Source organism: Phoenix dactylifera, chromosome 16, assembly GCF_009389715.1.
Source record: "Phoenix dactylifera cultivar Barhee BC4 chromosome 16, palm_55x_up_171113_PBpolish2nd_filt_p, whole genome shotgun sequence".
Lineage (NCBI taxonomy): Eukaryota > Viridiplantae > Streptophyta > Magnoliopsida > Arecales > Arecaceae > Phoenix > Phoenix dactylifera.
The window spans coordinates 13,512,695-13,540,242 of NC_052407.1; the positions used below are offsets into that span (position 1 = coordinate 13,512,695).

Here is a 27,548-nt window from a genome sequence, read left to right on the forward strand (position 1 = left end):
ATTATCCATTTGATTCCATATTCTGCTCAAAGCAATGGTCAGGTTGAATTAACTAATAAAATATTGGTGGTCAACATTCAAATGTTTGTTGATGAAAAGTTGAGAGTATGGCACGAAGTCCTCTCTGAAGTACTATAAGTGTATAGGACTTCTAAAAGATCAGCTACTGGAATAACTCTCTATTCCTAGACTTGTGACCATGACACAATGCTACCTATGGAAGTGACCATTAAATTATACAAAGTGGCTCATCATTCCGAATTGGCTGGTCAGAATTATGCTTTGGCCATTATGACCAAGTTGGGAGAGTTAGATGAAATGAGGCAGGCAGTCTTGGACCATTTGCATGCCTAGAAGCTAAAAGTTACTCAAATTTATAATAAGAAACTTTGGCCAAAATGCTTGGTATTGGAGATTTAGTGTGGAAGACAATTCTTCCTATTGGGCTAGGAGATCTAAGGTTTGGAAAATGGTCGCCGGATTGGGAGGGATCGTATATTATTGATCAAGTATAGCCTAGAGGAGTATTACACTGAAGAATATTAATAGTAACATCCAGGACTAAACTATTAATAGAAGTATTTATATAAATATTATCCTACACTGTGGGAGGCATGCAAAAAAATACAAGTTAAAAAAGGTCATCCTATTTTATTACTTTTGCCCAAAATATAATTATATAAGCATTAATACAAGACTGATTGAACTAATACTCTCAAGGCACTCACTTCACTTCTGAGCTAAACTAATAAATCCTTCACCATCGTCGACTAGCTAGAGCTTTAGGATGACTTGATGTTCTATCTACTGCACATCTTCATCAATTTAAGTGGAGGTAGAACGAATATAGCATATTTAGGGCTTATGCATGGATATTGTTGATGGAAGTTGAAATAAAGATGAGTATGCCTAAACTTACTCGAAGATGGTGAAGGTGCAAAGTTAGCTAAGGGTAGACTGAAGAGATGTTGACTTACAGATCTGAAAGCCCTTAACCAAATAGGAAGTTGGTTATGATGGTATTCAAATTCAGCAGTGCAACTCGATTGTGATGATATTTCGATTTGGCAAGCCAGTCAGAAGTCGATTGATCAAAACAGTCAGGTTGTCCCAGCCAATACTCAATCTTACTCGCTGCAGTGATTAGAAAAGTTTGGAAAGAGGCATGAGTTTAGTAAGGCAAGTGAGAAATGAATACTGAAGAGAATAATGCAAGGCCTATTTATAGAAGAGGGATGTGCCTTGCTAGGAGATAAAGCAAGATATCCATTAATGTGAAAGATAAGGCCAAAGCTTCTTTTAATGTAGAAGATTGTTTGAGTAATGCGTGGGCTAATCCGGTATGCAAAAATATTCAATGAAGAAAGACGTGTGGCGGAAGCATAGGGCTCGGGAGAATTGAAAAAGGGACGAGCAAATTATAAAGGATGATGATGCTACTTCAACATAGAATTAGGTCATGAAATTTTATAATTTGGAAGTCGGGTGAATGTAATTATTAATAGAAAATTTGGTTATTCTAGGATTCTCCTACAGGGAGAAACTAATTTAGAGAATAATGAAAATATAGGAAGTAAATTGGAAAAACAGATGCATTTTTTGTACTGTGGCGTCTTGCATTATCAGATAGACTGCTAAAAGGGCTTCTGCTGGGCCCCCGGCTCACGGGGCTTTTGTCCCGCTGCATAGCCTGCCTGAATTCTTTCGATGTCTATACAGTAATTAGAGATGCTTATCCTAGGATTTTCTAGATCACACGTCTTGTATTTTGGGACTTTGTGAATGTTTATGAGATTTGGGAGCCCTACACGATTTGGCATCCTTCCCTCTCTATTTGTTTGTTTTCTCTACATTATTTATTCTCTTTGTACAATATTTTTTTTATTAATTCAGCGGTCCAATTCACCGATCCGATGCAGTAGTCCCTCGGAACAAGATAAGCAAACAGATATGCGTTCTTGTGCCTCTCTTCATTTTTGTTTTTTCGGATCATGGCAAAAGAAGATCGCCCGCCATATCAATGCTCGGTTCGTCGGTCGGATTTGGTAGTTGCAGCGTCACTCAAGGCCTGTATACCGCTCGGCTAATTTACCGACCGACAACTTAGGACTGACGAACGGAACGGTGATGTGGCAGGTGACTTCTGTTATTTTTTTTTTTTCCCGCATTGACTTGCCTTCAAAAGGCGTGTGTTTTAACTGGGAATGCATCGCCCCCTTTACAGATAAATTATGGTGGAATTGGAAGGAGATTCCTTCTCGCGTACGTGCACGGTTTTCTTGGGCCTCTCCTCGCTGCCAATTTTGGACTCTTTGGTCGCACAAGCAGACCGACCAGCCGTACGAATAGGCCTCTGGGGCTGCCATCTTGTAATGGAGCTCCAGATAGAAGTTTTTTTTCCCAATGGTGGAGTTTGGAGTTTGTTTATTGCGAGTTTTAGGTGGCACCGTACATAGCAATTAGTATTTAATATTGAAGGAGAGAATTATGCGAGATCTTGCCCTTACTGCATTATTGGCAACTTGACTGCATGGGATGATGCGTTGGCAATATTGATGGACGGTACATGGCAGTATTCAGTGTGCGAGCAACCGAGTGCTAATTAATTTGTTTAATGCCCCACCTCCGTGGGTATGAACAGCTGAACTCATGTTCCCACACATCTCCGTCCGTTCCCCGCTTCTTAAGACGAGTAGAAAGAAATATGAGAAATTATATAGAAAACCACTCCGACGACATGATGCCAAAAGGCGGCAGGGGCATGCTGCAGTACCACCCGTACTTACCGTTCATGCTATTATTACTAGTACTGTACGCCTGCGCTCAGAAAAGAAACTCTGTTTTGGTATTTTCAAAAAATAAAAATGGAGTGGAACGCCCTCGATCGAGTTGAAGTCCATAGTATTCACAGTATATAGTAGGTTACCATCGATTGTTAATGCTGAACGGATGAGGCAGAGCAGTTGATGTTGATATATCACAGCATGAGGGAGATAATTGCATTTCAAGTTTTGACTGGGAATTAAGCCAGACCATCCTCCTACATACGAAGGTCCCCTGATTGAGACCCAAGAGTCATGTACCTTGCTGGTTTTTCCAATTTTTTTATTTTATGTGAAGTTGCTTTGCAAAGAGTATGTACTACGGCTCGCATCGGTCACCATAATATCCCAATAGTATCTAGGTAAAATTGAGGAAGCCTCTTGTAGCATAGTCCCGCTACAGATACGTCAATAGTTAGCAGCATTGTTAACCGCCATATAGACATACCTAGCCACACATGAAATGACATGCTCAGTTTATTATTATTTTGAGCAAAAGAATTATATGATTTTGCTTGACTGCTCAATTATAGTACAAAAATCTTATAAAAACCAATATTATCATTGTTTGTAGGTATATATATCCGCCTAACTAGTTGAAAAAATTTTGTCGGATCCTTTGCAAAGCACAAAATGAAAACCATCAGATCTATTACATTGATTTAATTAAAATGTTCCGTACGTCATGAAATATAGAAAGTCAACTATAAAAATTTTGACTGATCATATACCGTGGAGCTTGACTTGATTGTTGTGCTTTAATTTGCAAATTTCCACACATCAAATTTTAGAAATAGATTTTAGAAAAGCTACTGTTTCACCCTTCAAGTTTGGGTAATTTCTGCATACAATCTCATCTTTAAACATTTTTCAAGTTTTCGAAGTATTCAAAAGTTTTCTTGCCATTAATCTGCTTTAACAAAATGGTGGTATGTGACCATCACATAATAACATAAAACTTTTGTAGGACGAATGTGTTCTTGGGAGAAGAAGAGAAGGAGGGGGGCACAGAGGAGGAGGAGACGGAAGCAAAGGAAGCGAAGAAGGATGGCGACAGCGGAGGAGGACGAGAGGAGAGAAGGAGGGTGGTGGGGAGGAGAAGGCGGAGGTGAAGTTGGAGTAAGTGAAGTAGGATGACGACGGCCAGGGAGAATGGGAGAGGAGAAAAGCAAAGAGAGTGGCGGGGAGGAGGAGGAGGAGGAGGCCAAAGCGGAGGCGGAGGAGAGGGAGAAAAGCAAGGTGGTAGGGAAAACAAGGAAGAGGAGAAGCCCAAGTCGAAAGGGGAAGAAGTCAGTTAACCATTCCTCTTCTCTCTTCTCCTTAATCCCTCTTTGTCTGAATATGTTAAAGCTAGCTCTGTTTTCTTCTTAATGGTTTCTCTGAGCTCTGTTTTCTTCTCCTCTCCAGCGACCGTGATAGCTGTTGTGCTCAAGGTCTATATGCTCTATTTTCTTCTTCTTACCTACCTTTTCTCTATTCTTCATATTTCTTTTTCTAATGGGCTCTTATTGAATTCATTAGATTTATTTGGTTTTCTTAGAGTCTCAGCCCTAAGAGGCCATCCATCCTTCCTCCTCTCTCTCTCTCTATCGGATGCTCTATTGCAGCCCTCACTGGTGTCCACGGAAAAAACTTTGTGCTACTCTGTTGCAGCTCTCACCGCTTGTCCATGGAAAAAAAAAGAAGAAGTTGAAGGGTCAATTTGAAAATTTCTAAAGATGGAGGACATGTACGGGATTGCCCAAATGTGGAGGTGAAATTGTAATTTTCTCATAGTTTTGAAAGCACTATGGGGACGTGGAACTCCAACCATGAATGGCATGCCTTTTTTTTTAAGAGAGGGGGGGGGGGGGGGGGGGGGGGCTAAGTATGGCATGCTTTTTCAAGATTATGTAAAATTTTTGAATTGATTTTCGATTTTGAGGAAGAAAAAAGAAATTACTTTTAAACAAAAAAACTTAGAGTTATTAACGCTAATAAATGCAAGTCCCTAAACTGAAAATTCGGCGCTTCATATATCATTCTTTTTTCCTTTTTGGCTTTCATATCTCCCAACAAAGTAAACAGAATGGCGGTTGGAAAATTACGGCGGGAAGGTGGGTCCCACGGGAAAAGATATACATATCCATCATAGCATCATTATACTCTGAGCCCAAACTTTCTAGCCTACAGCCAATCTCTTCCCGTACACCCCATTGAAAACAAGACTATTATATATATATATATATATATATATATATATATATATATATATATATATATATATATATATATATATGCATGCGCGGCGCGCGCGCGAGAGAGAACTCAACTCCCAGCCCCCTTGTGGCGATGAAAATGGGATTTCCATCATTTAATGGGCGGTAAGGCGTTGCTTTCCATCATTTAACCAGCCTAGCTCGGGCGTTCGTCGGCCAAGAGCTAGCCCCCTACTTGGACCTATATCATTGATTAGATCATCGAATCGTATGTGTGTGTGCGTATATATATATTTAAAATTATTAAGGTAAGTGAGTGTGTGCATGCTGGCAATTTCGTCGTTTCTAATTCTTAAATTCACGGGAAGAGCTGGCGCGAAGCAACGGTCCCCGGAATGCTGACGGGACACCTACCTGTCACCGACGCTCAGGCGAGAAAGAGAGTGAATAATACAAAGTTTTTTTCTTTCAATTCCGTTCACCTCCCAAGGCCAAAAGGAACTCGTATCGTTGATACCGAGAAGAAGAGAAGAGTATGGGAGGAATAAAGGGTGACACCGGTGGAGGAACAGTTTTTTTTTTTTTTTTTTTTTTGCTTTCCTCCTCTGCTTTAATGGCGATGTTGGATTGGAAAAAGCAAAAGGAAAAGAAAGAAGGAAAGAGAAAGGGAAAGGGAGGCGCTTACGCCATGGGATGGGATCTGGTGGTGGCGAGCGACAACAGTGGCGGTGAGAAAATAAGAGCGGGGGTGGGGGGCCCGACGTTCCTGTCGCCTTGTGACTGCCACTTCTTCCGTTCCCGTTCATTTCCAGGCTTCCAGCTCCACATCCTTTGGCCTCTTCCACCGTCTCAGCCCACCCGTGACTACTGCGCGCAAGCAGCGAGGAAGAAGAAGATGAATCATTAGACCCCCCAGCTCAATACGGCCTATGGCTTAGGGTTTCACATTTCGAAGTCCGGGAGAATATATACATACTCTCTTTCTCTCTTTCTTTCTTTCGAGAGTCCTCCTGAAACCATCCAGCTTGAAGTTCTGGGAACTTTATTAACACACAGGGACGGGAATTTGTGGTTTTATTAGAGCAACGAAGCTCTGAGACGACGAGAAAGGTACGTTTTCTAAGAACTAGAAGAGTCTTCCATTTTCCCTTACTTAGTTCAGTTGGACTTGTTTGTACAATTGTTAATGAAGCAAATGTCCTCCACGATTTTTCCAGCTGGTGGTGGTAGAGTGCTCTGTTCTCGACTTGTTATTGCATACAAAGAAAGGATGATAATAATAATAGTTATTATTATTACTACTTGTTTTCCTGCTCTCTTGTTCAGGAGAAGAAGAAGGAGGAGACATCGTCCGAGACAATGGGTCATCGAGAAAGCTCGAGCATCCCTCTCTCTCCTGCGATTCTATCGTTGGTACTTGTGCTCTTGATCCCGTGCACGAGGAGCCAGCTGCAATCCTCTCAAGCCTGGTCCCTCCTGCGAATCCAGCGTCTCCTCAACTACCCCCCGGCTTTGAGCAGCTGGAATACCACGACGGACTTGTGCTACGCCGAGCCCAATCCATCTGTCACCGTCGTCTGCTACGAGGACAGCATCACCCAGCTCCATATCGCCGGCAACGACAGCTTCCTCGCCCTGCCTCTCCCCCGCAGCTTCTCCATCGACTCCCTCTTCACCACCCTCACTCGCCTCCCCAACCTCAAGGTCCTCTCCCTCACATCCCTCGGCTTGTGGGGTCCCCTGCCCCCCAAGATTGCCCGCCTCTCTTATCTCGAGATCGTCAACCTGAGCTCCAATTTCCTGTACGGCGCCATCCCGGAGCGGATCTCCGATCTGAGGAACCTCCAGACGCTGATACTCGACCGCAACCTGTTCGGCGGCCGGATCCCCGATTCCTTGGGTGCGCTCTCGCTGCTGGCCGTGCTCAGCGCGAGGAACAACTCCCTCAGCGGGCCTCTTCCCGATTCCCTCGCCACCCTGGAGTCGCTGCGAGTCCTCGCCCTCTCCTCCAACAGCCTCTCCGGCCAAGTGCCGGACCTCCGCGGTCTCGCCAACCTTCAAGTGCTCGATCTGGAGCGCAACTTCCTCGGGCCGCAGTTCCCGCAGGTGGCGAGGAAGGTGGTGACTCTTGTCTTGAGGGAAAACAGGTTCACCGGCGGCCTCCCAGCGGACGCAATTAGCTCCTGCTATCTACTCCGGCAGCTGGACATATCTTCCAACAGATTCGTCGGGCCGTTTCCGCCGTCGCTGCTGTCCCTGCCTTCCCTTCGCTATCTAAACGTTGCTGGGAATAGATTTACTGGAAAGCTTTTCTCCAACACGTCGTGCAATGACGAGCTCGAGTTTATCGACCTGTCCTCGAATCTTCTGTCCGGGAACTTGCCGACGTGCCTGGTGTCCAATTCCACTCACAGGGTGGTCAAGTTTTCGGCGAATTGCCTGGCGGCCCAAGATCGGACTCAGCACCCGCCCTCCGTTTGCCAGAATGAGGCTTTGGCTGTCGGAATATTGCCTCGCAAGCAAAGCAAGGCATCGGCTTCTAAGGCACTTGTCGTGACCGGTATAGTGGTAGGGGTTGTGGGAGGCGCGTTGCTTCTTGGTTTCCTCATCTTCTTCGCTCTCAGAAGAGCGAGTCTCAAGAGAGCACTGAAAACACCCCCAAGAAGATTAATAGAGCATGCTTCGAGTGGGTACCCTTCCAAGTTGCTGGCTGATGCAAGTATGCTCCCTCCCTCTCTCCCTCTCTCTCTCTCTGCATGCACGCAGTTAAGCAGGTGACAATTTAGATAATGCATTTCTTTGACAACTCGTCCAAGTGAAGTAGCTTGATGCCAAGCGTAACCTTTGTTTTTTAAGTAAGATTGTCATGCTGAGAGCTACATATATGTTAATTCTTCTTTCCCAGTGATGTAGTGTTCTGGTGCTTGTCATTACATGATGTGAAGTCGTATGTTTATTTTGATCATGTCTATCATATCTGTCAAGTTCTTTGTGTTAATCCATATATGAGGATCCGTGCGGGCGTGTATTTAGTCCCACATCGGTTATTCGCTGGGTAGATCTTGGGTACTTATACAGGATTTAGGAACCCAAATAATACCTTCCGGCTAGCCATTTTGGGTGAGGTTCTGGGTTGTATCAGAGCGGACCCAGCCCATAACCTATGTGGACTAGGGGACACTGCAGCACGGATCTATTGGGACTGACCACGGGCCGATCGTGGTGTTTGTGATTAGATTTGAATGGATTTGAACCCTTAGCCTGACGAGGACGTCAGGGCTTGAACGGGGGGAGTATGTGAGGATCCGTACGGGCGTGTATTTAGTCCCACATCGGTTATTCGCTGGGTAGATCTTGGGTACTTATACAGGATTAAGGAACCCAAATAATACCTTCCGGCTAGCCATTTTGGGTGAGGTTCTGGGTTGTTACACCATATAATTGAGAAGATAATGATTAACTTGCTTTGGCCAGTTTTACTTTTCATCCTCATGCAACACACTGATTGTTTTTGTATATGCGTTCTGCTTTCTTACTAATACTACTACTGTATCCATTTAATTCTTATATATAATTTTATTGATTCTCCACTTTCCATGTTATAGGGTACATATCGCAAGCAATGAAGCTCGGAGCACTTGGAATTCCATCATATCGATCATTTTCTTTGGAAGAGCTTGTAGCTGCTACAAATAACTTTGAAACATCAAGTTTCATGGGAGAAGGTTCTCATGGTCAGGTATGCCATTGCTTCTGCTATGTTCTTTCAGCTTGGAGTTCAAACAGATAATCTCCTATTTACAGGATACTAGATGTTATCATAAATGGTAAGATTATGTGGATTATCTCCAATTAATTGCACGACCCTTCTTGACATGTATGTAGTCATAAGCTGGACCGAGAGCATAATTGTAACTCTGTTTACTGATTTCTCGCACTGCTTTCACCTTTTCTTCCCCTTTGAGAAAAAAGATGGTTGGTATTCATACAGATATTATTAAGCAAGTGATATCAAAACAGAAAAGGGAAAGAAGAAGATAAAGATAAAATAGAGAAACATGGAAACAAAGGAAGCAAAAGCAAAAAGAGTGGAGGTGAAAAGTAGTAAAAAGTACAATGGGATCCAAGTAGGACTTCTAAGGGATAGCACGGAGGGTAGCTTTAATGCTGAGACCGCTTGTCCAGTCTAGGATAAACTTTGTAATTAGATGTATGTCCCATGATACTATTGAAGCTAAGTTGATGAAGACTTGATGGTTTCAGCTAGTTGTTGAAGCCACTGATTTCATTTTAATTGTCCAAACTAGTTGTTGAAGCCACTGATTTCATTTTAATTGTCCAAACTAGTTGTTGAAGCCACTGATTTCATTTTAATTGTCTAAAGGGTGATAATCAGAGACTGATATGTTGACAGATAAAAGGTTATAAACCTAGGTTGGATATATGTTCTGAAATAAAATCAGATTGCATTGCTTAAGTGTCATGATATAATATTTGATTGGTTCCAAACCATTCTCAACTAACGGCATGATTTCTCATGCAACTGAAACACTTAGAGACAAATTATAAAAATGTAGCTTATAAGTTGAAGTGCAATATTTCTTCGACATGGATTAAAAGATTTTGAACTTCTGTTTGTATGGAAGACATTTATGTCTACAGACTCCTGATCTATTTCTACTGCAGCTGCATGTTTTTTTTCAAATTTTCCTATCAAACATATAAAGTTGCGTCGTGGTGACTATCTGCATGATTTCCCTTCATTTGTCATATCAGATGTACAGAGGAAGATTAAATGATGGTTCCCTGGTGGCAATAAGATGCTTAAAACTTAAAAAAAGCCATACTTCTCAGAATTTCAGTCGTCACATTGAACTGATTTCAAAGCTCAGACATCGCCATCTAGTCAGTGCTCTTGGACACTGCTTTGAGTATTACCTTGATGACTCCACTATCAGCAGATTATTTCTTGTTTTTGAATACATATCTAATGGAACACTGAGAAGCAATATTTCAGGTAACTGAACTGCTTTGTTTGCAGTCCTGTATCCATTTCAATTTTTCTTCGAAGTTCCCGCTTCTCTTATTTGAGGAACTCTGTTTCATACATGTTTTAAAATGCATCCCATAGAGGGAGTTGCAGAGAAAAAGCTTACATGGACGCAAAGGATATCAGCTGCCATTGGTGTTGCAAAGGGTATCCAGTTTCTGCATGCGGATATCATACCTGGTTTGTTTGCAAATGATCTGAAAATCACAAAAGTACTTTTAGATCAGAACCTTGTTGCAAAAATCAGCAGTTATAATCTCCCAGTATTAGCAGAGAATATGAAAGCCGAGGTAAAAAAAAAAAAAATGTATTTTCATATATATTGGATGCATAGCTTTTAGAAGTTTTCTCCTCCTCATCAGTTGTTCCATGTTAAATCAGCACATTCGATTTGATAGCCAGCTATGGGTATCCGTGCAGGTACTAACTGGAGGTTCTTCAAATGGGTCAAAGGAATTGAATGAATGGTATGCAACAAATTCTCTATTATGCTATAGACATTCAAATAAATACAGCTGTGAATGATCTTAAAATGCAATTATGGTAAGCAACAACATTCTTCATCCTGTACATCTGCAACGGGGCATCCTTGTATGTGCGTGTGTTCACGCACAGAAGGAGGGATTTTTTTTGGGGTGAGGAGGGGGTATCACAGAAACATGCACACACACACTCACGGGCGCACACAGAGAAAGAGAGAGGACCAGATTTCTAGTATGTCAGTTATATGTTGTCACAACTTACATAATCACCAATTTGCCATTTCACAACAATTTCAGAAGAAAATTTACTGTTTCAGAAATTTCAGAAAACGGGAAAAAAGATGGTCCCATAGGCAGTGAGTTCTCTGGATGAATTTTTCTGTATTGCTGATATTCCCAATGCCTAGAGATAATCCTCTTTATATGTATGAATACACCAGCACATATCTATGTACATGCACTTGGAGCGTGCTTCTTAGAATTCTTAAATTGATGTCCTGTAAATATATTGTGACTTGTGCACCCCTGCAGGGCTAAGCATGCGGATAAAATTGACATCTATGACTTTGGTGTCATCTTACTTGAAGTTGTATGTGGAAGACCAATCACATCTCAAAGTGAAGTGGAAATAATAAGGGATCAGGTGCAAGTTTGTTTTTGACTTTCTACAACTTTATTTCCCATAAATGAGGCTGAAAGTCCTTTTACATAGATTGCAAATTGTTTTTCCATACCCTTTGATTAGATATTCAGCCTATTATGCCATCTGGAATGCTTGTATTCTGAATTAGCATTTGATCTTGAATTCTGGCTATTGAAGTTGCAAGCAAGCGTTGCAGCTGATGGGGCTGGTAGGAGCATTGTGGATCCGGTCATAAGTCGGGCATGCTGTGATGAATCCTTGAAAACAGTTGTTGAGATTTGTTTACGATGCCTTTCCAAGGAGCCATCACAGAGACCTTCAGTTGAGGATGTACTCTGGAACTTACAGTTTGCTGCTCAAGTCCAAGATGCATGGAGGGGAGATTCTCAAAGCAGCGAAGATTCACCGTTATCTCCTCATCCTCCCAGCTCACCACTCACTGTCAATTAGCAGCAGCACAACTCACAACATGATTGTAAGTGCAGATGATAACCATGATGCTGCTCTGATTCATTTCATCGACCTAGTCATTTTATAATCAATATATTTCTTATTCATTTTATGATCTCTGGATCAAAACCTCATGGACCCTATGGTAGAGCTCTGCCTACTCTCTAATGCTGATCCGTTAAACCACAGAGTATTATGGAACCTTCAGAATAGCCTGCAGATGTTGTCTGTTGGCATGTGGACTAAGATAAATTTTCGCAAGTAAATGCATGACCCAGCAAAAGAATAAATTTTCTTTTTGGCAGTAGAATTGTTTGTTGATGCCTTTCCAGTTCATTCTGTTGGTTTTCTTGATTAGTATGCGTAAGTATGTTTTCTTGCACAGGTCAAACTTTTTGCCCATGCGTGAAGCAGCTTAATGCTGGGGGCAACCATCGTCTTCGCATCGTCTTTCATCACAATTTATTGCTAATAGCTGCATTGTCCTCAGGAGATGATGGGCGTGGAACAATGCAAAGATCACTATTTCATCCATTCTCAACGAAGACTGGCCGGCTTTTCTGAAGTGATCTTTGACGCATGTGGGAAAAAGCCATCTGTAGTCTTCCTGATACCGCGAGCTGAAGTTTTTCTGAAAGTTTGTAGCATCAAGACCCTGCAAGACAGATTTCTGGAAGTGTAAATTTAGTTTAATATTTTGTTTCTATATGAACCAAGCCAGTGACTCCTGGCAAGCTATGTTCTGTTTATACAAATGGTTTTAAGAGAGAGCTGTCAATGCATATGCAAATAGTTTCAAGGGAGAGCGGTCGATGCGTACGACATCCTCCAGCTCCAGAAGATCACGACAGGAGGCACTGGTGGATTATTGCTAACAGTAATCCTACAGAATCTTTCTCCCATCCATTGGATTTGGTTTGGAGCTGAAGCGGTTACTCTTTGGCCAAGCTTCAGGCTTCCCCAAGAGGGCCACCGCCTGCATGAAGTCCTTGGCTGGAAGGAGTGCACGTTTGTAAAGGATACGCAGCAGGAATTGCCGTGGGCTGGCATTGTGGGTTGCAGCTGTATCCGAGCCAAGCAAGATAACTCCTCTTGTTTTTTGTTCCTATTTTTTTCCTGAGAAAAGAAGGGATACGGCAAAATGCGATATCGGAAATGGCGTCCCAAGAAGATCTTGACGACCTCGAAGGAAAACGGCCCGTGATCGACCGTGGTTCATATATAGACGACAAAGGAATCGGAGTCCCTAAAGGATGCAGCATCCAAGGAGGGTAGTGGTAATCCCGCGAAGGAGGTGGTATTCACTGGGATCGAGATTGGGTGGTGTCGCACGGCTGTTGGGTGGTGGCCGGCCAGGTCTTGACTGTCAGACTCTATTAGGCATGTACAATCTGGTTGCATCTCTCAAATGGAGCAACGGGATCGAAAGATGGCACTGAAAATAGCAGCAGCCACAGAGGAGGTATTCCGCTCTTCGTCGATGATTGCATGAAGGAGGTGGTTCACGGTAGATACGCGCATCCAGATCGTCATCTCGAAACCAGCATGCTCTGGGGTGGATATCATTGCTAAGGGCAGAAGAGCATAGTAGCAGTTTCAGTACGAAAACCTATCGTTACTTTGCTTCTTATGTGGTAGGGTTGGACACCTTGAAAAGCAATGTGGACACGTTGTTGGGGAGGACGCTAGCCTGATCCCGGGAGGAGAGGAAGAGCTTGTATGGCCATGGATGGCGGCCACCAGGGTTCGAAAAAATGTTGATCATGTGACGAGGAGGCAAACCAAGCCTACGAACCGCCTTCGGGTCATCACCACACGGCAGCCCAAGCGTGCAAATCGGTCCCCGTTCATCTGTCATTGAGGAGGCAAACCAAGTGAAGAATATGGACGATGGGCAATCAGTGGAGCCTAATACCGTATGATAAAAAAAAGGAAAAAAAAAGAGCTAAGCGTCCGCACCACAACTGGCATTAAAGAGGCATCTTAGGGGGTTTTCCTCAAACGGGTGTTGGGTGGCGCTGATGGCCGACAGTAGGGCTAAGGAGAGGGAGACGGGGGAGCGTGGGAGGGCTGGGGGGTTGGGGCGTCAGCCCCTTGGGGCCGACTCGAAGGGAGTGTCATGGGCGGCGGTGGCTAGGGGCTCGGCGAGTCAAGGTCGATGGACACGCCACCAGATCTCAGAGCGGGAGCTGGGAGCTCTGAAGACTCGCTTCACGGAAGTTCTGGAGATCCCTGAGGAGAGGTTAGAGATGACAAGGAAGGAGGGGAGGAGTACCTCTATTTTCATGCAAAGTGTGGGGCGGAAGGTTCCGGCGGAGTGGGTTGGGCGTGAGCTGAGAAGGATGGGGAACCTGGACTATAACGTCGAGGTCGTTACAATGGCCGACGACGTCTTGGCGGTCCGCTTCGCCTGTGAGGAGGATCGGGAGGCCATGTTGATGAGGGGGCCATGTTTAGTGGCCGGCCAGCTTCTCACGATGGAGCGGTGGAAGCCAAACTTCATCACCGGCTCCGGTGGTGCTGGACGGGTGGTAGCTTGGCTCCGCCTCCCACGGCTGCCGCTGGACTTCTGGGCTAAGGAGACTTTGATCCAGATTGCAGCGACGGCGGGGAGACCGCTGGCTTTGGACGCAGCCACCGATCAAGGGAGGAAGAGGGGTTTTGCACGGGTTAAGGTGGAGCTTGATATAAGAGCTCCACTAAAGCCCGGAATATTCATGAAGGGTGCCAAGGAGGGATTAGAGAGGAAGATATGGCAGGAGTTTGTGTATGAGAACTTACCTGTCTACTGCTACAGGTGCGGCCGAATCGGTCATGGGGAGGCGGACTGTGAGTTCTCTTCCCCGGTGACGGCTGAAATGGGGGCCGAAGATGGTAGTAATGCTCGATGGCCAGATTCTGGGAAGGTGTCAAGGGAAACGGAGGATCCTCCGATCTACGGCCCTTGGCTATCCATGAGCTGGAACGAGAGTACCGGAGCTCCGAAAGGGGGGGAAAGGGAAGATGATGCAGACAGGGGCGAGCACCAGTGCGGGCTCGGCCCAGGCGACGTCTGCGATGAGTCCGAGCAAGGGAGACGGGGAGCCGCGATTGCCCGTTTCACCGCCGGATTTGGAAGGTTGGCAAAAGCCAACCAAGGTGGGCAGACGAAAGTCGCCGGAGAAGGAAGCTCAAGGCGGCTTGTCTGTGGAGATGGATGAAGGCCTGAGTCAACCAGGTGTGCTGGGTGAACCCAACTGTGACTCGGTGAGGGGACTCGGCCGGCCTCGTTGGGCCAGATGGACCTGGAAAGGATGGGGCCGGGCCCAAGTCCGCTCAAAAGGGCCCGGAGTCCGCCTAAGGTCCACCGGGCGCTGCCAACGCGTGGGCCGAATCCAGTAGCCGGGACGCCATCTGCGACCGGCTCGAAGGCAGCACCGAGACGGGATTTCCCCCCCCCCCCCCCGAGGAGATGGGTTCCGCTCGGCCGGAGGTGGCCGCCGGCGGAGCAAGAGTTCGCCGCCACCCCTTGTGGCGGCGGACACGGGTTCGATGAGGCATGCGGAGGATGGAGGGGGCCGACGGCAAGGGGAGAGCATACCTTCGCGGCAGGGGCTGGCCCGAGCGGCGTCGGTTGCGGCGGAATTGCTGGCGGCGGTGACCGGTGAGCCGGCGGAAGTGGGTGCCGAACCGTCAGTTCAGGTGGGAGCCGGGGAAGCCAGTGAACAGGAGGAGGTCTCTCTTCCCGGTGTGGGACGACCCATGGCCATGGGGGTTTCAGAGGAAAGGGAGGAAGCCGACCCGTGCCGTTTGGTACACCAACAAGGCGATATGGAGGATGCTGGGAGATCCCTTTCCTTCGACGCCCTGGTGGGAAGTAGGGTCTGCGGCCCGAGATTGGAGGAGAAGGCATTCTGCGCTGCCGGTAAGGGGGAAGAATTTGGTTTGATGTCGGTGGAATCCGGGTGCCAAATGGCACAGGCGCAGAGGGGTCTCACCATCAAATTGTTCAGCAGCTGCTGGCCACTGCTAAGGGTATGTTGAACAGTGACTTGGAGCAGGGAGAAGCTGTGTTGTGTGACAAGGGAAGGGAGTTGGAATCTAGAAGCGGCAGCGGCCCAGGGGAGGTGGGCTGTGCCGACGCACCAGGTGCGCCATGAGAGCCCTCCTTTGGAATTGTCGGGGTGCAGGTAAGCCCTCCTTTGCCCCGGCTTTCCGCAGGTTGGTGCAACAGCACAAACCTGAAATCTGTGTTTTGTTTGAGACCCGGCTCTCCGGGCAAAGCCTTCAGAAGGCCCGTGCGGCGATACCGAGGTCTTGGAATTTTTATGCAGTGGATTCTCAAGGACTGTCGGGAGGCATTATAGTGACTTGGGCACAGGGTGACTACCTAATTGATGTTTTTAATGTTTGTAAACAGGAGGTCATCTTAGTGATATCAGAGGATAATCGGAGCCCGTGGGTTCTTGCAGCTGTGTATGCCAGTACAGATTATAGAGTGTTGGGAACCCGCCCATGCCGCTGACATTTCAAAATTTTTCAGATGGCAGCGGAATCGGCATGCACGAGTTCGACGTTCATCGCATGAACGTTGTTTCGAGACCTTTCGTAATTAGGTAAGAATTAAAACTTTTTAAAAACAATAGGAAGATCAAATCTTCACCTTGCGCGGGTAGATGATCACCGCGAATCTGAATTCGTGGTTTTAGGGAGAGGGTTCGCTTGAAGCCGTTCAAACGTCCGGCCTCTACGGGTATCCACACGAAGTAGAGAACCGATCAAAGCTTTCTTGTCTTCCCGGGGTGCTAGCTCCCTTGCAAAGACTCCTTTGATGGCTGATCTCTTCTCTTTCTTTCAACTCTTGAAAGTGCTTGAGAAGAGGAAGAAGAAGGATGAAGAAGAGGAAGTAGATGAACCCCTGCACAGCCTTCTTTCTGTTGCTTGCGCAGGATGAAGAAAAGGAAGAGGAGGAGGCCGCCAACACTTGGAGGTTCCTTCTTTCTTGCTTGCGGCTGCAACTAAGAGGGAGGAAGAGGGTGGCCACGGCACAAGGGAAGAGGGCTCCAATACCTAGGGCGCCGGCCTCATGGTGCTTCTTATAGCCATCAAGGGCTCCTCCAAAGTAGGAGCCCTAGATGGTTTTCCAAAGAAAGAAAGGGTGCGCCGGCCCCTCTCTCTCCTTCAATCCGCACCATCCAAGATGAGAGGGGCTGATGCCCCTCTTACTTGGTTAACCTAATCCTCTTCCAAAGAGGATTAGGTGCCTCTCTCATGGTTTAATCCTAATCTAATTAGGATTGGCCAAATTGGGTTCAATCTATACTAGTCCTAATCCAATTAGGACTTGAATGAACCATGACTCAATTGAACTCTTCAATCCTAATCCAATTAGGAGTCATGTTGATTCATTAGATTAATAATTAATTTAGACTTAAGGAATCCTAATCCAATTAGGATTTGTTTAATTTTAGTCCTAATCCAATTAGGACTCTACTTGAATCCGAAGTCCTAATCCAATTAGGATTTCTAGGAATCCTACTCCAAGTAGGAATCCAATTTTTTTAATTCAAAACTCCTAATCTCATTAGGATTGAGGAATCCTATTCCAAGTAGGAATCCCAGTCCTAATCCAATTAGAACTCTAGGTATCCTACCCGAAGTAGGATTCTTGTTTCAAGTCCAATTAATTAATTCCTTTTTCCTTCTTCAACTTCTTATCAATCAAATTGATTTCTTGTGATTCCTAATCACGATTTCAATCATCGGATCGGTCAATACTTCTAGTGTGTGTGACCCCATAGGTTCTATTCTGACTGGTAGTGAGATATATTGTGATCTCTATCACTATATCATTGAAAACTCCTTTCAATGGGTTGGAACGATTCCAACTCAACTCATTAGAGTTTATCGATCATCAAGATAATCCCTATGAGTCCCACCATCCACCAGTGACACCTAGCAGCATGTAGTGGCTACCCAGCAGAATGGAATGATGAACCTCTAGGTGCAGTTAACATGTGATACAGTCCTACTATCGTGGATCCCTACAGGACGGAGGTCATGGACAACTCGTCAAACCCCATCGTCTGTCATATGTCAAGATTTATTCGACTCGAGTTCGATAGTGAAAAACTCTTTCTCCACTGTGCATACTGCCCCGGCCGAGGTCTTACGAACTCAGTCTTATAAATCACATAGGATCTCTCCTTATCTATCAAGGTCGATAGATTCCATATAGGTGCATACCCTACTCCTACAGTGAACTTACTGCAGCCAATCTACACTGCATGGACCCATATGGCTAGAGACCATGTATGTGTGCAGTCAAACTACAATAACCTCACTGTGAGTAGCCGAAGCACCGCAGGTCAAAGGACCAGTCACACTACTGCAACATCAAGCAAGTCACTGACGAGTGGATAGACATCCAAGTGACTTCTTGTATTGGTCACGCTCAGTACCCTTGTTCTCTAACAAGCACCTGCACTATCACTTCAGTGTCCCTACACTGTGGACTCAAGTCTCGTCCATCCAGAAGGAGAGTGATCTGTGCACTGATCGGATCGATCACCGTCCTCGTGATGATCCTTTGATCAGGAGCATTTAGAAATTAATCACCAATGATACATGGCTCAAATTCTCAACTCTTGAGAATATGTATCATCATCTTATTAATTTCTTGGACGATTCATAGACACATAAACAATATGAATGAAAAAGATGCCTTTTATTTATTCAATAATAAATAGTCAAGTACAAAATTATGTCCCTAGAATCAATAATGTGTCAGCCAAATTGGCTTCTAGGGCATATATCTAACATAGAGTGCGGAGGCGGTTGTGGGCGGAGGCGTCTTAGCTTATCACTCAGGGTTATCCCATGTTGGTGGCAGGTGACTTTAACTGTCTCACGGATCCCCAGGAGAAGATGGGGGGAGGGCCTTCACTTATAAGAGGGAAATCCGGGAGTTCCAAGAGTTTATAGCGGCAAATGGATTGATAGACTTGGGATTTTCGGGACCAACATTCACATGGTGTAATAATCAGCAGGGGCAGGCCCGGGTTTGGGAGAGATTGGACAGAGCCTATGCTACAGCGGGGTGGACCCAGTGCTTTTCTGACTACCATGTCCGTCACTTGCCGAGGATTGCGTCCGACCACTGCCCCTTACTGGTTAGTACTGATGCAGCTGTCTCTTTTCATTCCCCTTTTAGATTTGAAAAGTTCTGGACATGTTATCCTCGGTCTTGGGAGATTGTGAGGGAGGCATGGGAGGTACCGGTGAGAGGGGATGCTATGTATCGTGTGTCTCGCCGGTTGGAGCTGACAAAAAGGTGGTTGAGAAGATGGAACCGCGAGGAGGTAGGAAATATTTTCAGGAGGATTGAGGAGTCTGAGGAGGCTATTTCCAGATTACAGGCTCAGGAGGCCTCGGGGGGGTGTTTGGCAGAGGAGGAGATGGGGGAGCTTAGATCTCTACTATCCTTACATGATTCTCTCTTGAGACAGCAGATCTTTTGGAGACAGAAATCGAGGGTGCAGTGGATCCAGGAGGGGGATCGGAATACTAGGTTTTTCCACCAGTCGGCAGTGATCAGGAGGCAGCGGAACAGGATCAGGGTAATTAGGGATGAGGATGGGCAATTAGTGGAGGATCCTGATTTGATTCGGAGGGTGCTGGAGGGTTTCTTTAGGGCCAGATGGTCTGAGCAGATGGGTACTGGGAGCTCAGGGAGTATCGTATCGCCAGTGGCACGGGTGGCAGAGGAGGATATGGTCGCACTGAGTAGGCCGATTTCGGAGAGTGAGATTAGGGAGGTGATGTGGTCCCTTGAGGGGACAAGGCGCCGGGTCCGGATGGCTTTCCACCGTTATTCTTTCGGAGGTACTGGATGATTGTGGGTCAGGGGGTGACGGCGGCCATACAACAGTTTTTCAGCACAGCAGTGATGTCTACAGATTGGCAGAGGACCCTAGTCACTCTGATACCGAAGCGTCAGGATGCTTCGGAGCCTAGTCACTTTCGCCCGATCAGTCTTTGTACTACCCTGTACAAAGCGACGGCGAAGTTACTAGCTGTCAGATTGAGGGATATACTTCCGAGATTGATTAGCCCGGAGCAGGGGGCTTTTGTGGGAGGACGGAGTATCACAGATAATGCTCTTATTGCCCAGGAGTTCATGTATGATCTTGGCAGAGCGTCGAGTAGGAGGAGTCTGATGGGGGTCAAGCTTGATATGGAGAGGGCATATGACAGGATGAGATGGGATTTTGTTCAGCAGTCCTTGCAGGGGTTTGGATTTCCCGAGGTATGGATCAGATGGGTCATGGGATGTATTAGAGGCCCTTCCTTTGCCATTTTGGTAAATGGAACGCCGTCACGGTATTTTGTGTCCTCTGGTGGGTTGCGTCAGGGTTGCCCCCTCTCCCCATTACTGTTTATTATATGTGCAGATGCGCTTTCCAGGACCTTGCGGCATGCAGTGACCACCCAGGAGCTGGAGGTTTATAGGCCTGTGCCGGAGGCCACACCGATTTCTCATCTACTATTTGCGGATGATTGTCTTCTGTTAGCCCGTGCGACTAGTCAGGCAGCAGGGATCATCTGGACGATCTTGCGGGATTATTGTTCTATGTCTGGTCAACGGGTGAATTCATCTAAATCAGCAATTTGTTTTAGCCCGAAGACCAAACCAGAGGTGAAGACTGCTATACAGGAGATTTTGGGGGTGGGAGAGCAGGAGGGCACGTTAAGGTATTTGGGAGTCCCGATCTCTGGTCAGCATCTGCGCAGCAGTGATTGCACCTCTCTTGAGATCAGTATCCGGCACAGGCTGGAGGGGTGGCAGATACATTCTCTTTCCATGATGGGCAGGATTATACTGGGATTTTATTTGGGGGAGGTCTGGAAGTAGAGGGGGCATCCATCTTATGGCTTGGGAGGTTGTATGTCAGCCGACGAGATATGGTGGTTTGGGTCTGCAGTCTTTGGTGGCGAGGCGGGAGGTTCTAGCTGCACGACATGCTGCTAGAGTGGTGTTGGAGCCTGATGGCATGTGGTCTTCACTTATGAGGGCCAAGTATGGCGATCCAGTGCCGGGTGCCCGGTCCGGGCGGCGCCACTCACCGATCTGGAGGGAGATTTGTGCTAGAGCAGGTTTGGTGCTTCCGGCGATTAGATGGGCCATTGGTGATGGTCGATCTGTTGATGTGTTGGAGGACCGGTGGGGTGACGGAGCAGCCTATGAGTAGACTTCCGATTACAGCGGATACATCGAGGTTAGCCGGTCTCAGGGTCAGTGACTTGATGGAGCCGGAGGGGGACCGCTGGAGGGTGGAGATGATTAGGGAGGTTTTCGGGGAGCAGCTGGCAGAGAGGATCCTGATCCTACCTATTTTTGCCCAGGGAGGGTCGGATAGATTAGTCTGGATGCCGACAGGGCGATCGCGGGTGCGAGCCAGGGATATCCATACATTATTGAGCCGGGAGCCAGCACGGCAGATAGAGGGAGGATGGATCTGGAGGATGCGGATTCACCCGCGTGTGGCGCTCTTCATCTGGAAGGTAGCGTGGGGCTGCCTACCGACCAGGAGCTTACTGACACGGCGAGGGGTGAGGATCACTCAGTATTGTGACGAGTGTACGGAGACGGAGGAGACGATGGATCATGTTCTTTTGCAGTGCCCCAGAGCTAGGGGCATTTGGAGCCGATCGCCCACATTGCTACCCCATTCAGTTGAGTCGACACAGGATTTGATTCAGTGGTTGAGAGTGGCTATGCGGCGGCCGAGCACGGCTGAGGCCGGGATCCGGGGGGCATATTTGGCTTACTCCATCTGGCTGGATAGGAATGCCGGCATTTTTGAGGGTAGACGGTCACCCCCGCGGCTGGTGATGGACAGAGCCATGCGTCTTGCTAGGGAGGTCTCTACCACTGCTATCACTTTCACTTCTGAGATGGCCAGGGACACCTGGGGTACTTCTTCTGCTGTCACAGCGCCCAGGTTCGCCCTAGTCTCTTGGGTACCCCCACCCCTTGGTTATCTCAAAGTGAATTTTGATGGTAGTAGGTCGGCAGACGGGGTGTCAGGCGGAGTTGGCTTTGTTATCAAGGACCATCTCGGCAGTTTGATAGCAGCCGGTGGCCGCCGTGCGCCGGGATTTACCGTAGTTGGTGCGGAGTTGCGGGCAGCCTGGGAGGGGATATCCTATGCGAGGCGGGTACTACGTGCTGAGCATATTTGCCTTGAGGGAGACTCCTCTGTGGTGATAGAGTGGATTCGGGGAGTGGACAGACATGGGGATGATCATCCTCTCATCCGTGAGATTCGGAGATTGGCTCAGGAGTCGAGCGTCTTCCAGGCTTCACATGTTTTTCGGGAGGCGAACAGTGCAGCAGACTGAGTCGCCTCTTATGCCGCTCGGCACTCCGGAGAGGTCATTTGGACTTCGTTAGGAGATACTCCCTCTACGTTGCACTCTTTACTTTATTTTGATTTGGCTGGATGTACTCAACTTAGAGTTATATGAATTGCCGTTTTCACCAAAAAAAAAAAAAAGAAAAAAAAAAAAGAAAAAAAAAGAGGCATCCTTGCTAGAGGGGGGTCATGTTACGGCCCTTAGGGAGGAAATTGGGGAGCACACGCATTGAATAAAAATTTTGAGAGCACAGAATTTGAGAAATGGATGCTCCGAAAAAGGAAACTATGGAGCACCTGATCGGAGAAGAATTGGAAAGGCACCCGAAACGGACACCGGGGAGGGAAATCGAGGTGCGGTTTGACTCTAGTCAACCTATAGAGATCACTGTTGTTCGACGTGTGGAGATTCTGGACCGATCTGCGGATGGGAGGTAGGAAAATCGGAAAGGATCTCCGCGTAGGCAATTGGGCGCGGCTCGTCTTCTTCTCCCCCTTCAAAACCGGATTCTAAGGTCCTAGCTAATTGTTGATGATGGCACGAGACCTTGTATGCAACTGGTGAAATCCAATCACATGATGTCAGTTCCCCTGGCTAGACCCCTTATTTAGGACTCAGATCCTCGTTGTGTCAAAGGGACTCCAACCAACCATCTTCCACCCAAAAGAATCCCATGCACGGGGTTCTCCTCCTGCTATCCCTGATCTCCCTTCACTGAACTCTCGCATGGTTGCAGAACCTTCTAATCATGCGGGTGTTGTGAGGCGGATTAAAGGGGCCTCTTGATGCGAAAGACGTGGTGGAGCCGGCACCACCACCCCACCAGTAATAATGAGAATCTTATTGTTAGGAACTGTCGAAGGACAGTGAAGCTCTTCTTTTTGAGTCCTTTCTGTTACAAAACCTGGACCCTTGTCCGTTGTTTGAGATTCGGCTACTATTCCCAAGTAGTGTTTTGCACACTCAGCGGTTGGTACTCGGGGGCCGGCTTTTATGTTTTTGAGTCCCAAGGGCTGTCAAGAGGCATTATTATAGTTTTTAGGAAGGAAGGATTTTGCTACCTTATATGTGTTCCATTATCTGTACTCAATAAGTTGTCATGATGATTACTGAATCAGAATGCAGATCCTTGGATTTTATGGACTCTTTGGAATGAAATCTCTAATTTGATCTAGCCAGGAAAAATTTTACCAACAAAATTGAGGTTAGAAAATTTCCCAACTTCATTGTGGGGGATGGTTTGATAGGGCCTTTGCCAAAGCCAATTGGATATAGCTTTTCCCCAGCCACCAGGTGCATCATCTATCCTATCTTGGTTACCGCTAACGTCAGCATGCTTGTTAACCCTCTTATTGTTTTGAAAAAATATGGACTTGTTATTCTCAACTGTGAGACATTGTGCGAGATGCTTGGAGGGTTCCACTTCGAGGTGATGCCATGTACGGGGTCATACACAAGTTGGAACTCACCAGGAGAATATTTTAGTGGTGGAACCGAGATGAGGTAGAAAGCATTTTCAGGAGACTGGAGGAGGTAGAAGCATCCATTGATAATCTCCAAATTAAGAAGGACTAGGGGCAAAGTATCACATGAGGAGCTAGTTGATCTCAAAGCGAACTAGCTAGATAGTAGCTGTTAATGCGGCAACAGAGATGGAGAGCTTGTGACAGCTAGGGACACCTAAAACTCCTCAGCATTAGCTATGCTCTAGATGATTTTCTTCACTTGAGAACCCCCACTTTCTAACTTCCTCAAGGTGAATTTCGATGATAGCATGGCTAATAGAAGTAGTGGAGGAGATGCAAGATTTGTGATTAGAAGCCCTAATTTCTAGTTTCTTGTTGTCGATAATAGGCAAATTTATGACATCTCAATTCCTCGAGTAGAGTTGATAGTGGCATGAGAGAGCATCAGTTATACGAGGTTCATCTTGAGAGCTGACCATATTCACCTCGAGGGCGACTCGGCGACTATTATTAGATGGATTTTTGAGACAGGCCTATCCGATGGATGGGCCCCCTTTGGCTACCAAATGTCTAGAGGATAGGTAGGAGTTGCTTTGTATTCTAGGCTATTCATATCTATCATGAGACTAACAACGTTATGAACTGGGTAGCTTTCTATATGGTGGAGCACTCCGGTGACACTCTATGGGTTAACTTTGCATTTGTTCCATCTCCATTTTATGACAATTTATTTTTTTTGATTTTGTATGTTGAATTCATGCTAGAATGCTATGATCCTTTTGTTCTGTTAAAAAAAAGAAAGAAAGAAAGGAAGAGAGACCCATCGGATACTTCAATTACTAGAGATGTACCATTCGATGTTTAGACTTGGGACCTCAAGTTGCTAGGCTCAGCCACCCTAGCTGATTAATGCTGGCTAACTGGTGCTACGAATACGTATGAGCTTTGGAAGATACATAGGATAGGAGTACCCCGCAGTGGAGAAGTTTGACTTCTTGGAGCTTGGCCAAAATTTGATCTTCTAAACCTAAAAAAAGTAGACCACACTTTTTGCCAAGCGACTTTGCCTCAGCGGCCGTGAGGGAGTTCAAAAACAGCACATCCTGGGGTGTACGTTTGTTTCCTCAAGGTCCAAGATTTTGAGCTTCTTCGCCCTGGGTCTTGCACTTCTTTTGGTGCTAGGGTGATGTGGTTTCAGTTTCTGTGTGATAATTAATTAGGTGGTGGCTGATGGAACAGTGGGATTGCCTGGTGTGGCTAAAAAGCTATCTTCTTTTTGCAATGGTTCATTGCTTAGGGCAAAAAGGAACTTTTTGAAGACTTGTTGAACATGGATGTACTGGGTATTTAAGATGGCACTGTAATGTTTAGTAATGAAAGAAAAACATGTTACGGTCAAGTTTTTCGTCGATCAAAACTTGAATTCTTGTAGTGTTTTGATCTCGGAGAGGCATGATTGAGATCAACGCCCACATCTAGGTAATCACAAATTTCTCCCTTACTACGAAATACCTATTCTAGCATTAGATCTTTAGATAAATATTTAGATCTGGGGATCGATGATTGAGATCCTGAATATTAGGCTAAGCTTGGTGGTGTATAGCTGGATCTGAACCTTACCCTCAAGAGGCAAAATCACCGGCTCGCAGATCTAGGGTCACCATCTCTGTTTCAGATGGATCCTAGATAGTGGAGCCCTAAAAAGATCTTGCAACACGCTGGACCTTACATAATGTATGATATCCGACGAAAGTCTAATAATTCATTAAAATTATTTTAGGTCCTTCTGTTGGGTAGAATATTTCAGATGAATAATGCTTCCATCGGCGAAATATATATTTGGATCCTACATATCAAAACCTGTAAGTGCCTTTATCTCTGGTAATTTTATCGTAAATGCTATATATATTGCATTATGATTCAGTGTTACATCGTTTAATATTCGAAATATTTGAAATTGAAACTTTTGAAAATGATTTATACATATTTATCCAATTACCTTGGATGCTTGTATGAAAGGATAATTTAAAAATTATGGATCAAGCATCAAGCATCCGTCCAATTCGAGCATGATTATGAATATAACAAATTATTTGCATATCTAAAATTGTATCTGAATAATTCATCAAACCACCTGGTAGCAATGCAAAACCTGGTTCCAGTGGTGGATCAATTAATTAATGTCTCTCTTATCTAACCCCTCGCTGCGTGTTTTTTTCTTTTCTTATTTTTTTTTCTTTTATTCCACTCTAAGGCCGGCGAGGGAGACAAAATCTCATCCTCTCGGCGTGCATGACATGCCAAGTGGCAAGACCCTCCCTCATGGTGTGAGCCCCGGCAGCTCCACCCACGGAGACCAACACGGGATGGGGATGGGGCCGGGCAGCACAAATATTGCGTGCGCTCCTCCTTCCCAACCCCACCCACCTCACCGACACCAAACACCTCTCAGAACAACTGCTTGCTCTACACGTACGGTGCGGGCCCCCACTCTACTACGATCGACCAACTGTTACCGGACACCACAGCACAGGAGGCTGGATGCTGTGCTGCTCCACACAGCTGAGCACAACTCATCCATCGTCGTCCAGGATCCATCGCATCCCGCCCCACCCTATATATCGTCGTCCCCACCTACATCCATCATCGCCGAGCCTTTTCCCCTTTTCCCTCGATCCTCCGTCACGAGCCCAACGTGCCCCCTGCTTCCTTTATCAGAGCCCGATCGAATTAATGCCCGACCACCATGATGGACTCGAAAGGAGGAGGAGGCGGCGCCGGCGCCGGCGCCGGCGGGGGTGGGGGGCCGAGGGGGGACGCAGGGAAGCGTGCTGCCTCGGCAGGCCAGTCGGCGCCGTGCGGGGCGTGCAAGTTCCTGCGCCGCAAGTGCGTGAGCGGGTGTTTGTTCGCGCCGCACTTCGGGACGGAGCAGGGGGCGGCGCGGTTCGCGGCGGTGCACAAGGTGTTCGGAGCGAGCAACGTGTCCAAGCTGCTGGCGCACGTGCCGGCGGGGCGGCGGGGGGACGCGGTGCTCACCATCTGCTACGAGGCGCAGGCCAGGCTCGCCGACCCCGTCTATGGATGCGTCTCCACCATTCTTGCCCTCCAGCATCAGGTTCTCTGACTAAATACTAAATATATCGGCGCATGCATGGATGCATGAAGTCGATCGATATATCGATGAAACAATTATTATTAATTCCGACAACCTTCTCTATATTCTCTTTGCTTCAGAGACCGTTGATTATGATATAAATTGCACATATTCGACAACAACCAACTCAAGTCCTTCTTTCTTCTCATTCTCTTCCTCTCTTGATTATTTAAGGTGGCAGCGCTGCAAGCCGAGATATCGATCGTGCAGTCTCAGCTAATAAATAGCCGATTGGCGATTGCCGGTGCCCTTCATCAGGGAACGCAGCAGCTGCAGCACATCGCAGTGCTGCAGCCAGCCTACTCCAGCAACTCCTCGACTTGCCATAATATGGCGGATCTGAGCAGCTTCGCCTCCGGCTTAGACCTCGGCGATACCGAGCCGGCTTCAAGAGGTTTCGAGCCACTGCAGCTCTCGCATGAGGAGGAGGAAGAGGAGGACAGTCGCAATCCGGCCGCTTTTGCCAGCAGTGTCTTTCATCCAAAATAAGCTTGAGCTGCAGTTCTAGCAAAAAAGAGTATATTGGACGCACCCTAATTAAGAGTAAAAGTTTTTTCAAAACCAAAAGTACTGTTATGATATAATAAGCGTGCGCCATGTTCTTTTGTCTGAGGTTAATTTTCAGCAAACTAAACTACCAAGCAGAAAGATGCTGCTTGCGTTTTCGCGAAGCCGAATGCCATTTGCTGCCACAACCTCAAATTTTGATTTAATTAAGTTTCGGAACCTATGTTTAAGTGGGACCCTCGAAGTGCGACGCTGATTCGCACGAGCAACTGCAATTAATTAACGATACTTACCTATATTGCTTCTTGGAGCGTCAGGTTTGCACTTCCCTAATTAAAATTAAAAGGATATAAAGAACATTTCTTTATCATGTTTTAC

At 46.4% G+C, this 27,548-nt stretch overlaps 2 protein-coding genes across 3 annotated transcripts; both read left to right on the forward strand.

Annotated features, from left to right (window-relative positions):
• The first annotated feature begins 5,655 nt into the window (after positions 1 to 5,655).
• Positions 5,656 to 12,448, forward strand: LOC120103816 (probable inactive leucine-rich repeat receptor-like protein kinase At3g03770). Of its 2 annotated transcripts, none has more exons than XM_039114621.1 (9): positions 5,656 to 6,130; positions 6,347 to 7,739; positions 8,626 to 8,759; positions 9,797 to 10,037; positions 10,152 to 10,360; positions 10,491 to 10,537; positions 11,084 to 11,195; positions 11,373 to 11,670; positions 12,031 to 12,448. In XM_039114621.1, exons 2-8 carry the CDS (start codon positions 6,380 to 6,382, stop codon positions 11,643 to 11,645), a joined length of 2,376 nt encoding a protein of 791 aa, XP_038970549.1. In that variant the 5' UTR covers positions 5,656 to 6,130; positions 6,347 to 6,379; the 3' UTR covers positions 11,646 to 11,670; positions 12,031 to 12,448. The 2 variants fall into 2 exon arrangements, with proteins under 2 accessions (XP_038970549.1, XP_038970550.1); XM_039114622.1 differs by having other exon boundaries at positions 5,657 to 6,130; positions 12,136 to 12,448.
• A 13,810-nt stretch (positions 12,449 to 26,258) lies between these two features.
• Positions 26,259 to 27,262, forward strand: LOC120104103 (LOB domain-containing protein 20-like). Its single transcript, XM_039114635.1, has 2 exons — positions 26,259 to 26,624; positions 26,838 to 27,262. Exons 1-2 carry the CDS (start codon positions 26,259 to 26,261, stop codon positions 27,150 to 27,152), a joined length of 681 nt encoding a protein of 226 aa, XP_038970563.1. The 3' UTR covers positions 27,153 to 27,262.
• Positions 27,263 to 27,548: the final 286 nt, after the last annotated feature.